Below are 15,921 nucleotides of genomic sequence, written 5' to 3'. Positions count from 1 at the left end.
TATTTTTGTTACAATTATTTTAAATATTGTACAGAAATATATCTAGTATAAAATTTTAACATAATGCAGAATGGTAGATAAATATTGATACTTGAAAGAGCGATGCACCCCCCCCCCCCCCCCCGCCGCCAAATATCAGAAAAAAATCCAGAATGATTTTTTTGTCATAGAAGAGGAAAACACTCAACTTTAAGTTTAATTGATGCAGTTTGTGCCATTTCTAAATTCTAAAATTTCGTTTTAACAAAAAAATTTTTTTTTTTTTTTTTTTTTTTGCGAAATTTTTTGATTTTTCACAAAATTAATTCTATTTTCACAAAATTATTTGATTTTTCACAAAAAACGGACCCTGTGAAAAATCCTGGACAGACCCCTGATACTATCTTAGCTTCAACAGGCAAAACTACATAGATCCCTCTTTCCGTGTGTGTAACAGATTTTCACTCTATTACTTTTACTCCAAAATAACAGTTTAGAACAAAATAAAAATTTGGATTTTTTCTTATATACCACCACTAATATAGTTCAGAAAAGTAATTGTTCAACATATTTTACACTAAAAATGTTCATGATAATGGAAACCTTATCCTTGAGCAAAGCAGAAAACAAAATGACATCTTATCCAGGGGTCTGGCCAGAGCAAATTTGGGTCCATTAACGGATCCTTCACAAAAATCCAATCAACCAAAACGGACCTTTCACAAAATCCCTATCAACCAAAACAGACCCTTCACAAAATTCTGATAAACAAAAAATGATCTTTCACAAATTGTTTATTGAAAGAGCAAATCTCAAATTAAAATATACAGCATATTTCCTGTATAAAAACGATAATGTTTGGAACCTTTTTTAAAGTTAAATTAGAGGAATCAACTTGTACAAAATCAGCTAATTTTTCAAAAAAAAAAAAAAAAAAATCGGCACTCTTGTGATGCTTCTGCAAGCCATAAATAATCACTACAGCCAATAAATATAATGTTGGTTTCTTTGAAAGAAATTAACAGCTGAAAGTCAGTTTGGTTTAGAATTTTGCTTGGTTGTTTTATGCAGCGATGTTGTTGTAAACTTCTTTGAAAAAGCGTCAACATTCTCTGAATAGGCGTAGTAAGCACTTTTCTCCCCACTCATGATTTAATCTTCAATAATGTACAGTGAAAGGAACTTAGAACTGAAAAGGATGATGTTTAACTGTTTATCGCCACTTAGTGTCTGATGGTGCAATGTTAAAAAGGATAATTAACTCACTAACTCATACTAACTCATTACTAACTCATAAAAGAAAATGGAATTCCACTTTAAAAACTTGAAATAAGCTTTATTACAAAAATAAATAGATTTTTCATTTATTTGCATCCTAATAAAGCAAAGTTACTGGCTTGAAAAAAAGAATAAAATATGATTCTCATATCGGATGTAAAAAGATTGTGCGTTTTTCAAAATGTAGGCATCTATAGAAAAAAAAAACGGTAAATAAAAGTTTATTTAAAAAACTTTTATTTACCGTTTTTTTTTCTATAGATGCCTACATTTTGAAAAACGCACAATCTTTTTACATCCGATATGAGAATCATATTTTATTCTTTTTTTCAAGCCAGTAACTTTGCTTTATTAGGATGCAAATAAATGAAAAATCTATTTATTTTTGTAATAAAGCTTATTTCAAGTTTTTAAAGTGGAATTCCATTTTCTTTTATGAGTCAATAATTAAAATGCTGAATCAATGGTTTATTTTTTATTTTATTTATTTATTTATTTTTCCTTCAACTGTGTCCAGATATTAATGATATGTTTATCATAGGACTCTAAAATGCAATTCAAAAATAATTTTATCAAAAAAAAAAATTATTTTACAAGCCGTTTTTATACTTTTAATGCCTTCACTTTAAAGATTGCAATCTCTTTGCATCCGCTGTGGAAATCTCATTTTTCGAATTTTCGATGTTTAGTACGCTTAGTTAAGAGGTAAACAAATAAAATATTTTTTTATTTTTGTAAAAATCACAGAGTTTATAAGGTTTAAACGAAACTCTGCTCTTAAACAGTGTCTTGGGTTAAAAAGTTAAATGCTGAACCCCTGCCTGAATTTTTTTTTATTACAGTTATTTTAAATACTATACAAATAACATTTCTAGTATAATTTAACATGATGTAGAATGGTAGATAAATACTGATACTTGAGGGGTGCCCATCTTCCAGGGAGCGATGCCTCCCCCCCCCTCTCCCCAAATACTAGAAAAACTCAAGAATGATATTCTTAACAGAAAAGAGAGAAAACACTCAACTTTAAGTGTCAATGATTCAGTTTCCACCATCTCAAAAGTCTAAACCTACGTTTTTACAAAAAAAAAATTTTTTTTTTTTTTGCAAAATTATTTGATTTTTCACAAAATTACTTGATTTTTCACAAAAAACGGACCCTGTGAAAAATCCTGGACAGACCCCTGTTATCTAAGCACTATAACATATTTATAAATCTTAAAATATTATTGAATAGTTAGAGAACTTATCTTAATTTTAAAAGTAAGTTCAATGGATTCATCTATTGTATGAAATATATTATGTTTATAAATGTAAAGTAATTAATATCTACAAATTTTTGAACATTTAAAAAAAATCAAAATAATTTGATTTAAATAAAAAAAATCAGATTTAAATTTAAAAAATCCCACTTTTTTGATTAAAAAAAAAAATTGAAAAAGTCACGAACCCTGGCTTTAAGTTAGCATATATCTCAGAGTAACTTTGAATATGTGTGTTAGAAATGGATTAAGAGATGCCTTGGAGAAAGCAGGTCGACACAAAAAATAGCTTGGAATTAAAACATTGTTTTGCCTTGCAGAACAAACAAACAGCTCTTTTAGAATATCAGATTCAGGGGTCGATCCAGGTTTTATTTTTTGGGTCCCCATTTTGTGAAAAGGCAAAATATTTTTGTGAAATTTCGTTATTTTTGTGAAAAAGCAAAATATTTTTGTGAATTTTCTTTATTTTTGTAAAAAAGACCTTCTCGTGATTTTTTTCTTGGAAAAGATTATATTCAGGGTTCATACTCTATTTGCATGAAAAAATTCCATGACTTTTCCAAGACTTTTTCATGACTTCAATGAAAATTTTCATGACCTCGTTACACGAAGAGAATAGTTATTAATTCACTATTAAATCTGAAACTTGGTAAGATTTGGAAATGAGCATTAGCAAAACGTCTATATGAATGCCACAGCCTCATTGAAACATTTACTCGTAATGGAAAAAATATAAGTGTACACTTAAAAAACTAAACTATTCTTATTTTGTCTTCATCATATGAATTTAAGTAAAAATGCAGTGAAACGAATATGATAATGCTTAAATGTCTGATTTTTTTTTAAACAGGCAAAATGATATTGAATGGGACAAAGGTTGAATGAGTCATCACTAATTAACTTGCTTCAAAAGTTACTTGCATTCAATAAACTTGCTTCAAAAGTTACTTTTTAGTGTCAACAGTGCCTTTAATCATCCACGCAACTTGACAGTATTTTGGTTCTTTAAAGTAAAGCCACATAATTATTTCTTTATGTTTCTAAACCAGATCTTTTTTGAAAAAAACCATTCAGTGATGAATCAATCTTCTGATTCAATAGTATATTTGTTTTGTTTACAAATTTGCATATTTCCAAATGCATATAAATTACTAGGTTCAGAAATTCCAGAGCACGTTTAATTCCCGACATTGAACGTAGTAGTGGGTCGCATGGATTAGTTTTGTGTGCCGTATGTTGGGCACTACTGTTTTAGAGCATTAGAATTCCTTCTTTTCTGTATTCTATCGCGCCTGACTTAAGATCTTTATTTTCTAAAACATTCAACAAATTAAGATAAACTCTGACAAATTTAATGATAAAGTCCTTACGAGTGATGGAATCGTACTTGCATGCGCAATTGCTTTTTTTTCTTGAGTGGGCGTGGCAAAACTAAGAACGTGAAATTTTGTTACTACAGAATATGAAACATAAGTGTTGAAAATAACAGAAGATTCAAAATACGTGATGTCCAGGCAGTAAAATCACATCGCAAAAAATGGCAAGCGGCTGCGACAGAAGTAGATGCAATGAGATTTCAAAATTCAGATTTGATTTTTGGATCGTTCAATTTTCCACTTTTAATAGCTTTTATGTGCTATACTGTTAAATCACTCAAGATTTCTAATGCTCCTTTAGCTACTGTTCCTTTTTTCTTTTTGTCCAGGACATTTTTCCATGACTTGAAATAAATTTCCATGACTTTCAATGAAAATTTCAATTTTCCATGACTTTTCCAGGTCTGAAATTCTGTTATTTTTTTTCCATGACTTTCCAGGATTTCCATGACCCGTACGAACCCTGTATATTAAAGCATTTTTAGCTGTCGTATCGTTATAGAAAAGCCTTAGACAGGTTTCAGGGGTGATTGCAAGTTCTTGAAGAATACCTGAAAGCTGTCAAGAGAAAATGCGCTGGGGGAGGAGGGAAGTAAGACCCTTAGTATTTTATTCGTAATTTGACACATACATTACATTTATTGCTTTTTACAAATATACATATGCAAGGCACACTTTCTTAAGGTGAAAGTCTCACAACAGATTTCCTGTTTGCCCCTCTCAAATACTTTAAGAGCAATGAAAATTGCACATGCTGCTGAACATAATGATAACTCCTAATAAATACAATATGAACAGACTCAAAGATATCACATATTTCTTAACACAGAAGTGAAATACTCATTAAAGATTCCATGTATGTGTTTGAAAAACTTAAAAGTAATTAAAACCCAAAATAATACTGCACCAGCATTCAGCGTTTAATTTTTTGACGTTCTTACAGAGTAGGTATTTCGTTTAAAACTTGGCAATTTAATGATGTTAATAAATATATAAGAAATTTTATTTGTTTGCCTCTTAACAAGGTACAGTAAAAATCAAAAATGCGAAAAATTCGTTTACCATGGCCGATGTAAGGAAATCAAGATCTTCAAAACAAATAAAAATATAAAAACAGCATGTAAAATAATTTTATTTTAAGTAAAGTTATTTTAGAATTGGATTTTGAAACTCAACACAAATTAATACTAAATATATATTGCGTAATCAAAGTAAAATTTAAGATTTTCCTGAAAACAAGCTACCAATCACAAGTGTCCCTCTCCCGTCCCCCCTCTGACGCTCTCGAGCAAAAACACCTCACGCAGCCAGCAAAAAGGTAAAATGGGGGAAGGTGGAAGAGGCTCCCGCTTAGATGCGTACACCTTTGCGTTTAAAAAATATTGTCTGCCTTTTTATAAATTTTTGTGAAGGGGCTGCTTTTACGACGCGGAATTTTGTGAATAGGGCCGCTTTTGCGATGAGGAATTTTGTGAATGGGGCCGCTTCTGCGACGCGGAATTTTGTGAATGGGGCCGCTTTTGCCATGCGGAATTTTGTGAAGGGGCCGCAAAGCGGCCCCAATTTGACGCTGGATCGACCCCTGAGATTCCAATTAAAAAGTGCAAAACTTGATGCTGTACGAAGTGTACATACGAAATCTAATCCTTAAGGTTTTTGTATTACAGGAAGTACATACGTACGCTCTACACAGACACAAATGTTACGACAAAACTCATCAAAACTAATTCGAGGACGATCAAAGAGCTTTTTAGTTGCCTGCAAGTTTAAACACAAGTATGTGCGAACATCAAGAAAAACATTAGGTTAATTAAAACATAAATTTATGTTGATATTTGAGTGATAAATTCTTTGAGGAGATAATATTTCATTTTCAGAATGTAAGGAAGTAAACAGAGCATTATCTTATGTAGTCCAAAGATTTTTTCGGATAATCTGAGTTTTCAGTAATCCGAGCCCCAATTACCTCGAATTTTTGAGACTCTACTGTACATGGAGGCGCAGAAGTTTAAACCGCTATTTCTCATTTTGAACTTGAATGCAGGTACGGCATGTGCTTAGCATAGCAGAATAGTTATAAAATTTTGATATAAAGGCTTTTGACATGACAGAATAATAAACCAGGGTTAGAGAACTGTCAAAAGCTGCTATGTGTCAGAAACTTTTCCAACACTGGTTACAAAGTAATCGAAATTTAAACAGGGCTTAAAAGCAGGCCCAGATCTACGTACTCACAGACACTGTAGTGTGTTTTACTAAGACCCAGAAGTCTATTGTACTAAAAGAGCCCGTGGCTCTCAGTGGCATGGAAATCTAGTAGGCAGTTAGGGGCCCTGCTGATTTTTTTGCAGGGGGGCCAAAATTTAAATCCATTTTTTATAACATATACCCGGAAAATTATTGGAAATTTGACAATTATGTGGTTTTGTAGGAAGTTTATTTAACTTGAATTTTTATTTTAAACACATTTTTTCCACCGTTTCCAACATTTTCTCGAAAAACCCAAAATTTTCTTCCCCCCTCCCTCCTACCTTTACCTTATTCCCTAGGGGCGGGGACTTTTAGTATGTTTACTTACTAACTACCCGTAACAATATTCTGAAGTCAAAAATTATTGCATATTCAATGCACGCTACATCCCTGTTATGAGCACTCATTGATCGGATTAATATTGATTAATAGGGTGTGGTGCATAACTAATAATCACTAAATCTTGCATTACTTTCAACGATGTTTTTTATTTAACCAACACACAGTGTTTCGTTCATTTATTTACTCACTTTTCCTGAACCAGTCCATGACCCGTGATAAACCCCGAGATTCTTCTTTGACAAACCTAAATCTTTCAGAAATGAATATTTGGAATCATCAATCAAGTAATTGCGGACGGGAGACACTTGCATATTTCTAAAAAATAAGACTTGCTTTACAGGAATTTTTCTTAAACTTCGAAGAGAAGCAAACATTTCTAAAAAGGAAAAATAATAATGCGTCTTTGTTAAGTTGTCGAATAGTAAATTGGAATATTCGAAAAATCTTAAATGCTTTAAATTAGAAAGTCATTTAAATTCCCTACATCTACAACAAATTCCACATGTTACTAATCAAACGTTAAACTCTGATGCCAACAGTATAAACTTCATTTTAAAAATAAACTGCATTTCAACTCATTCGGCACTGCGGCGCAAAACTCAGGTGAGAAATAGAGAAATAGAGTTACTACTCTCTTCACAAAGCAGGGGCCTCCGTGGCTTGGCTTCTATGGTTGCGTTCGACGAACCTCACTGGTCGACCGATCAGTAACCGGTTACTAACCGCAGCGTTTTATGATCAACCGGTTACCGAATCGGTTGCCATTCTAAGCAGTTGATTGGTTGATTGGAGCAAGTGATCATTGGCTGTCACGTGATTAACTAACCGGACGCTACCGGTCGTGCTCGTCAAACGTAAGCTATGGTTTAAAAAAAGCTTTGTCGGGAAGTCGTGGTGAGTGCCGAGCCAATTCATTTCTTTTGCATTGAAAAAGGCGTTCCATGTAAAGCCGAAACGCGTGTCTGCAATTATCTGCAATTTGTACTATTTGAGTATTTATTTAACTTGATTGCATTTAGTTTGAATTTCGAAAACAGATGCAAAATAAATTTTAAAATGTTAGACAAGTTTAACACTGAGAAATTCTTAGTGAGCAATTTTTAGTGTTTTGACAGAAAAGTTATGTACCAAAGGCTACAAGATTTCAAACCGTCTTTAGTGACGTTAACAATAGGAAACAGGTGGGAAGTCGGGCAACCTCCCCCGGAAAAGAAGTTCGAGCAAGGAAGGGGTTCAAAGGCCTCTCCCGGATTCAAAAATCGGTTTTAGTAATTTTTGGTAAAATTAAGGGAAAGGGATTAGAGAGAAATTCTCGACTGGGGGGGGGGGGGGAATTATTTCAAAACTGAAGTCAAATTTATGCTTACCTTCGTGGCGTTAGGGGATCCGTTGACCATCCGGGAGTTTCCGATATTGAAGGGTAAAAACGCAATTTTAGGCTGTTTTGATAATGGAAGAAATTTTTAAAAGATTGAATTTTGAGCTATTAGTGGTGATCTCAGGAAAGGGGTGAAAGGTTCGGGGTTGCTCCTCTGGAAATATATTCAAGTTATAATTTTTAAAATGCTAATTGAGGCTACCTTTGGAGATATTGGAGGAGAGAGGAACCTGTTCATTGCAGAATCTCCCACTGAAATGTTTTGGAATTGAAATCTTTAAAGCTCAATTTGAGGCAATCTTTGGAGAACGCCTAACGATCACGTTAGATGAAAAAGCAAAGTTTAGAGGCTGCCCCTAACAGGTTTTTGACATTGAATTTTTTTGAAATTTAACTTTAGGCTATATGTTGGGATTTAGCAAGAGGGATGGATGTTTTGAAACCCTTTTTCTCCGAAAATTTTGACATTGTAGGGTAAAAAACTGATTTTTTGTGATGTAACAACTTATGCTCTAAGTAGGGCTGTATATGGGGCCCCAGGACTAACGAGCTTTTGAGTCACTCAGTCACTTGTTAGATTCATGCTCAGTTAAAAAATTTTAACTCTTACATTGGTCTCCCAAAAATTTTACTCCTATTTGGTCTCATGGCAATAATACACTACTGAAAATATTGTAAGTCTTATTCTGAAAATAAAGCAATAAAAGAGCACTCACCACACAATTCTTATATGTTGCGTCGTTCAATGTATAGAATACTGCCGTCGGTAGGTAAAACGCAGTATCTGCAGAAATGAGTTGTTTGAGATTATTTGAAGAAACGCGTTTTGAATTTCCTATTGGGGGGGGGGGAAGCGAAAAAGGAAAAATTAGCTGAGATACTGCGCTTTATCTTCCCTTCCCATGGCAGTAGTCGACTCCCGCTACAACGCGATTCGACTTACGCGAAATGGTTATAACGAATTTTTCACAAGTAACGAATTTTAGAGCTAACGCGAATTTTTTTCCCACAACACGAATTTTTTTGGAAGGGAGTATCAGTTTCGTTATTAGAGACTAAATACTGATTTCGTGAGTGTTATTGCATCCCTTTCAGCATCACTGACAGCCACAGTTCCCACACCAAACTAGTCTAGTGCATTAAATAACCACTCAGCATCTTTCTTTTATTTATGTTTTCATTTTAATTATAAAAAATGTTGAAATATAAATGACACCTTAGTGTCACCTTCATTTAAAGTTTGTGAAGATGGAAAGAAAAAGAAGGTGTCTGATGTCTGATAAAAAAATAAATAAATAAAAAACTCTAAAATTCTCGATATGCTTGAACAACTACAAAACTTCGACGGCAGCGCGACAAAAAGTATGAGTGAATCTTCCATACGTACAATTAAAAGTCAAAACTAAAAGATATCCGTAAAAGTTCGGAACTAAGTTTCAATATTGAAGCTTGCAGAGCAGTCTTGCTAAGTAAATATTTGGTATGCTTTAAAAAATTTGTATGCATATATTTTTTCACAACTCGAAATTCTGACTTACGCGAGAAGTCTTGGAACGCATCCCTCGCGTAAGTCGGGACTCGACTGTATATATAATATAAAGGTGACGGTGTTTCCTTGTTTCTTTGTACCCGATGGCTAAAAGACCCCATAGCACCTACAGCCCTGAAGCTTGGCACAAAAATTCGAACGTATCCGGGCCCGTGCACCTCGAAGCCGAAATTCAAAATTTCAAATTAGTTTTTTCCAATTAACTAAATAAGCTATATTTTGACTAATTAATGGGTAAGAAATCAGCCCACCCCCAAAGATAATATATCGTTGGAAAGGGTTTTCCTTCCCAAACAAGATGATGTTTGTTCCATTTTTCTCCATTAATTAGAATAGCAGATATAAGCAATTCTAACTGAGCCAATTTTCAAGACTTCTCTTTCAAGAAAATGCTATAACACTAGGTGCATTTTCCAGACAATTTTTTCAATTACATTCTTTTTAAACATTTTGGAGGAAGTTGCCTTTGTTACTTATGAATATTTTACTGTTATTACTTTATTTTAAATTCAATGTGCGCATGTTAATTGATTTTCTTTTTAATTAGAAAGTCGCGTGGCGAATTTGGCAATGAATTATGGGGTTTTTTGCATTTGAAAGCTACTGCAAATGTAATTTTGATGTAATTTGTTTTCCTTTAATTCAACAGATTTTCTTTAAATTTTTAGCACAGGCATCGCTGTGCGGGTACTGCTAGTAAATAATAAAAATGAGTAATATTTGAATGTCAATTGAAGTAGATTTCTTTGGAAATTTTTTATGCAGTGAAATAAACTTCAAAACCAGAAAAATGATAACCATAGTAACTGCAGACAAGACCTAGATGAAAATAAACTTGTAATACCCCACACGCACTTTTTTTCTAAAAAGAGAAAAAGAAAGGTAAGGGTTTGGATCTTAACCGAAAGTTTTAACCCACAAGCCGCAACCGATAAAGGACAGCATGGATTACTCTGTTTTCACAAGTAGCTGTTGGCAATTTGTTTTGTATAGAATTATTTTGAGGATGTTTAAAACATTTACCATGCTGTAATTAAAGGAAGAGGTTTTTTTCACAATTGCACAATAGAGTACTGGTGAAACAAGAGTACTGTTTACCATTGATTTCAGATGTTCTACGGGACAAATAGTTTAACTTTTTTCTGGAAATTTATTTGACACAAGTAGTTTGCAAAATAAAATTTGCTTTTAGCGAATTTCAAATTAGCTAAATGCTTCACTTCGTTGACCCTATTCAATGAACTAAAAGCAGCTCCCAAATCACAGATTAAACATCTGTTAAATATTGCATTTGAACTTTTTTTCCCTTGTTAAACTAAAGAAAAAAACGATTTTTGCTTTCTTTTGGCATTTGTTTTCTGTTGAAATGCAAAGTTTCAGAAGAAGACCACCAAACCTCTCCCACCCCCAACGCATCCCAAAATCACCTACAACTGTATTTTTACGACTTTAATTCAAAAATTTTGAATTTTAATGTTACTAAAGTCATTTTAATGTTACGTTTTTAAGACTTCAGTTCCAAAAACCTTCCGCGAGAAGACTGCAAAAACTTCACCTTTTCCTAGCAATACAAAAAAAATCTTAAATTACGTTTTTAGAACTTTAATATCAACATATTTCTGGAAGAGAGTTTTGAACCTAATGCTTTCACCTAATGTCTTTGAATGGGGCCTTCAATTGCATTTTTAGGACTTTAATTCCGAAAAACCTCCCGGGGAGAGCCTCCGAGCCCGAGCCCTTCCCTTATCATCAATGAAGATCCTCTCACTGTCCATTTTTGAAGCTTTTTTCAATATCGCAAAGTTGAGGGACAGCGCCTGACTCCATCCCTTCCCTTAACGCTACCAAAGATGGCAAACAACTGCATTTTCAAGACTCCAATTACGAACAATTTCCGGGGGAAAGTTCTGATCTCTGTTTCGACCCCTTACGTCACAAAAAGTAACCTACAACTGCGCTTTCAAGATTTAAATTTCGAAAAATTTCTGGAGAGGAACACCCGAGTCATTCTTTTTTCATCCTTCAATATCATTGAAAGATCGTCGAAAACTATGTTTTCAGAACTTCTACGTTGAAACATTTCTGGGAAAAAATTCTGAACCCCTTGTTTTTTTCTACGTTATTAAAGGCGGCATATAATTGCTGCGTTTTTAGGACTTCAATTCCGATAATTTTCCGGGGAAAACCTACAAACGCCCTCACTTTTAGCATTATTCATAGTTATCTAAAATCGCGTTTTTGAACTCTAATCTCAAAACACGATAGGGGAGACTTTCTGAATCTGATCCTTTTACTTCAAGACGCCAAAGATGCAAACGATTGTATTTTCGAAAATTACCCTTAAACTTCAAAAAATTTTCGGAAAGAGACCTCTCTATACATATATAAACCTCCTTTCCGCCAATTAACCACCAAAGAGCGTCTAAAAATATATTCCTAATAAACAGTTTTGGGGGAGGACCCGCAAACTCTCCTACGAATACGCAAATACTAAACAACTCAATTAACAAAAAAATCCATAACTATCTTCAAGTTTTATTTACAAATGCAATTTTTGTATTTCATTATGTTCGGTAAGAAAATTGGTAAAAAGAGATGCCATCTTGACACTGTAACCTTTCCTTTATAAGGAAAAGGTACAATTGAGGACCTAAATGGCTACTGAAAAAACTTCACGAGACCTCAAACGAATAAAAAGTTAAAGGATTTAATTTGGATAATGGATCCGGTATACTAATAGAAATTCTTCTTTTTTTTTCAATTTTCAATTCTTTATTCTTGTGGTACTCGAAACACTTTTAATTTTCATTCAAACTATTTGAATAAGTAAATTAAAAAAAAAAAAAAAATACCGAGTCATCATGCTTTAGTTATTTTTGTTTCTTTTTTCCCCCCCCCATAATAAATTAATCATTCGCTCCTCCCAACAGAATCGCCGAGAAATTTTCATGTAGTACGCCATCAGCTAATGAATATTAATCTATATCATTTTTATAGTCATGGTTAAAATTATTGAAGAAAACTTTTGGATTCATCTCATACCACCTAATATAGTTTGTGTGAAAATATTTTTTTTATCGCATTTGATGCATTGAAGATTCGGAAGGGTAGCAAGTGGTCCTCAGTGGTGAAAAGGTTGAGAACCACTGCTCCAGGAGGAGAAGGGAAAAAAATTCAAGTGAGAGGTCAAAATCCTTCCTTTAACACGATCAAAGGTGAAAAAGAGCCTATAACTGCTTAGTTAGTCCTTCAGGTTAGGGTGGAGTCCCTACTCTAGGTTGGGGGGGGGGGGATCTCATTGCCTCTCTCTAAGGTTATTTAAAAAATTCGGGGCAGTTAGAAGAGGTGTATTGAGCGTTATTAATAGTTCCTCCGACCAAAGTCGTTCTATAAAATGACAGCACTCGGGACTTACATTTTCAGATCCCCCCCCCCACACACACATAAAGAATGGTAGGCGCATAATGGAAAAGTACTAAACATTTTTGTAGTAATTATAATATTCTTGAACATGTAATCTGAAATTTATGTGTATCATAAAAGACAGGAATTGAATCTAATACATTGGCATTTTTAAAACTGTTTTTAATGTATTTTTTAAAGAATAATATTGAAAAACAAATAAATTGTACTGAAGTGAGAGCTTAGTTCATGGTGTCCTCCCATATCTTCACGCTGATCGCTCCGCTCGAATCCTCTCCGGACGGTCCTGACACCGACCAGCGTGAATTCAGAAAGAGTATTTGCAATTGCTGGAAATTTGTGCACTGAAATGAGTCTATCCTTGAGTGTTTTCTTACAACATTCGTTTATTCACTTTTTATATGTGTTCGCAATAAATTTTCGAAATCAACGTTTTTTTGCATAAAATTATGAGATATGACTACGAAACAAGTATGCTTGGGATCCTTATTTTGAGGAAATTTTAATACCGGTATTACAGCACATAGGAAAAAAAAAAACTGAACATCGGTATTACAATTATTAACTTCAACAGCCTCTGAGCCTTGACCCTTCTCCTAGCGCCATCAAAGATAACTTAAAGTGCATTTTTAAGACTTCAACAAATTTACATAGGAAAAGTCTAATCCCCTACTATTCCCCATCGTTATTTTCAAGTCTACCTACAAACTCATTTCCAGGGCTTCAATTTTCAAAATTTTTCTCGAAATATAGCCTAAAATTAGAGTTTGAAAACCTCAGAACCAAAGTTTTTCTAACCGCAGCCCTTGAACTGAATTTCTCCGAACGCCAAAGATAGTTTAATAGGTGCTTGCAGGATTTCAATTTAGAAAATATTCCGTCGGAAGATATCCGAACCTCCACCCTTTCCCTCACGTTACTGTTTAATAAGGCTTAAATTGCGACTAAAAGATTTCCATTTTGAAAAGTTTTATTAAATACATCCTCTCCCTCACCAAAGTTCCATTGGTGAGGGAGGGAGGATAAGGACCAGATCCCGAAAAATCCTTTAAACTCAAAACATTTCCCTGAAGGACATTGTTATGACATAATGACATCCTGATGCATGGATGAGATAATTAACTTTTTATTTTTGCGTAAATTTTGGCACACTGGATGGAATTCAGCTCATTTGTGAATATAAGTTCTGATGGCAGTATCCCGCACTTCCTTTGTTGGGAAAGAATGCCCAAGTACCTCCCTTTTATGAATTATGTACATAATAAGATTTAGACAAATCAGTAGGAAAGATTTTTTTTAAAGAAAAAAGATCTGAATTGTTTTCAAGGATTTGTGTGTTATTATTTGTATTCAAACATTTTTCAAGTTCTGTTTTATAAAAAAATTATTTATTTACATTCTACTTCGGAGGCAAATTTCAAATTTTACAAAAATCACAGTGTATGTATGGCAAATTCGTTTTAAACTGACTGTGAGTCACAATGAAAATGATGAGAAAATCTGCTAAGAACTAGTTGAGAGATCAATTCAAAGAAATCCCTTCTAATGTGCTCCTGATTAAAACTTATGTTCTAAAAACGCATAAGAATATATACACATCGCAAACACAGACTTCGTATTTCAACAGCAATTTTTCTTTTTTGTTCCATCTTTCTTCACAGTGAGTTTTATTGTATTATTAGGCAGATTAACAATTGGCGGCAGCGAAGTTGCTGCGCCAGTTTTAGCAGTCTCAGTAGCTTCTTGATGATCACAGTCAATCGTCTTAGAAGATTCTGCGCTTATTTCTTGAGTATTGAAAAGGGGAGAAGAACTCGAGATGATTCCTTTTCTGAAGAGTATCTCGCGTATCAGACTCTCAAAAATCTACAAAAGAAAGTTAGTAAAAATTTAAATAGAAATAAACTATACAGCTTCCACTAAGAATCAAGAAACAGTTCATGCAAGTGATGGTGCTTTCTGTCAGGGGCTTGAACAGGCGGGGGGAGGGGGGGGACACCTGAAGGTCGGGGCCTGAAGGGGCCCCCATGTTTGTAAAACGAGGGGCAAAATAAATGTAGGGACGTAGGGGTGAACAATATGGAGGGGGCCGTAAAAATCATTTGTGACGGGCCCCAAATTTCTGTGCACGCCTCTGCTTTCTGCTTAGAAACGAAGTGTATCCATGACATAGCACCGACATTAGCCATCATAGCAATGACGAGACTTTCTGATATGTTTTCATCGACAGCTGCGACGCTTGTATCATAGCTGCAGGCTTCGAATTCCAACAATTGCTTTAAACCTTCTTTGAAAATTAAAATTTACTGTAAAATCTTTTATGTAAATAATTGGTCATAAACTGTGACCTGTTTCACATTCGTCACTTTCTGGCTTTGTGTGCATCAGCATTGCATTTGGCGACCATATGTAGGGGAGAGTGTTGTACCTTGAGACACTTTTCATATTTTAGTTTTTAACGTCAATAACTTAAATTAAATTTAAGATCTAGAAGACACATTAAAATATCGTAATATACTTCTCTATAATATATTTTCTTTTAAATTCGGACAGTTTAAAAATAAAATATTGACAGCCATTTAAAGTAAATGTTCCAAATTGTCCCAAGGTAAAACATCCTATTGTACTTTGGGAGACATCCTGTTGTATCATGGGAACCCTTCATGATTCAGGAAACAGCCATATACTTAAACCAATTTTGAACCAAAAAAGAAAAAGAAAAAAATAATTTTTTTTCATGGTAATGAATTAACTTATGAATCATAAATAATGAATTAATGAATTATTACCTAACATTAAAACTGCTTAAAAGGCTACATCAGAGTGGAACATTTTTCTATGTTCCTAAGCATATCTTAATTATTAAGAACCATGAATATGTCACACCTTGGGACGCGTCCTAAGGGATGATATGTTTGGCTGTCTCTTAGGTGCAATCACCACGTGGTTTGAGAAAAATCAAAATGGTGGTCAAGCTAGATGCACTATCATTATTTTCTCATAACCAAAATATTTAAAGTACTTCTCTTTTATAACAAAATAAAATTCAGTTGATTAGTTTTACAAACACCAAGACAGAAA

At 33.8% G+C, this 15,921-nt stretch overlaps 1 protein-coding gene across 1 annotated transcript in view; it reads right to left on the bottom strand.

Moving 5' to 3' along the window:
* Positions 1-14,255: 14,255 nt before the first annotated feature.
* The window catches only part of LOC129232334 (ras-related protein Rab-1A-like), a 33,152-nt gene continuing 31,486 nt past the window's right edge, over positions 14,256-15,921 (bottom strand). The window contains exon 5 of the mRNA XM_054866486.1: positions 14,256-14,706. Coding sequence (XP_054722461.1) covers positions 14,461-14,706 — 246 coding nt within the window. The 3' untranslated portion in view covers positions 14,256-14,460. The remainder of the gene's footprint in view (positions 14,707-15,921) is intronic.

Source organism: Uloborus diversus, unplaced genomic scaffold, assembly GCF_026930045.1.
Source record: "Uloborus diversus isolate 005 unplaced genomic scaffold, Udiv.v.3.1 scaffold_1159, whole genome shotgun sequence".
NCBI lineage: Eukaryota > Metazoa > Arthropoda > Arachnida > Araneae > Uloboridae > Uloborus > Uloborus diversus.
The sequence above is the reverse complement of the archived record's forward strand: the minus strand, read 5'-3'. Positions and strand labels throughout refer to the sequence as shown.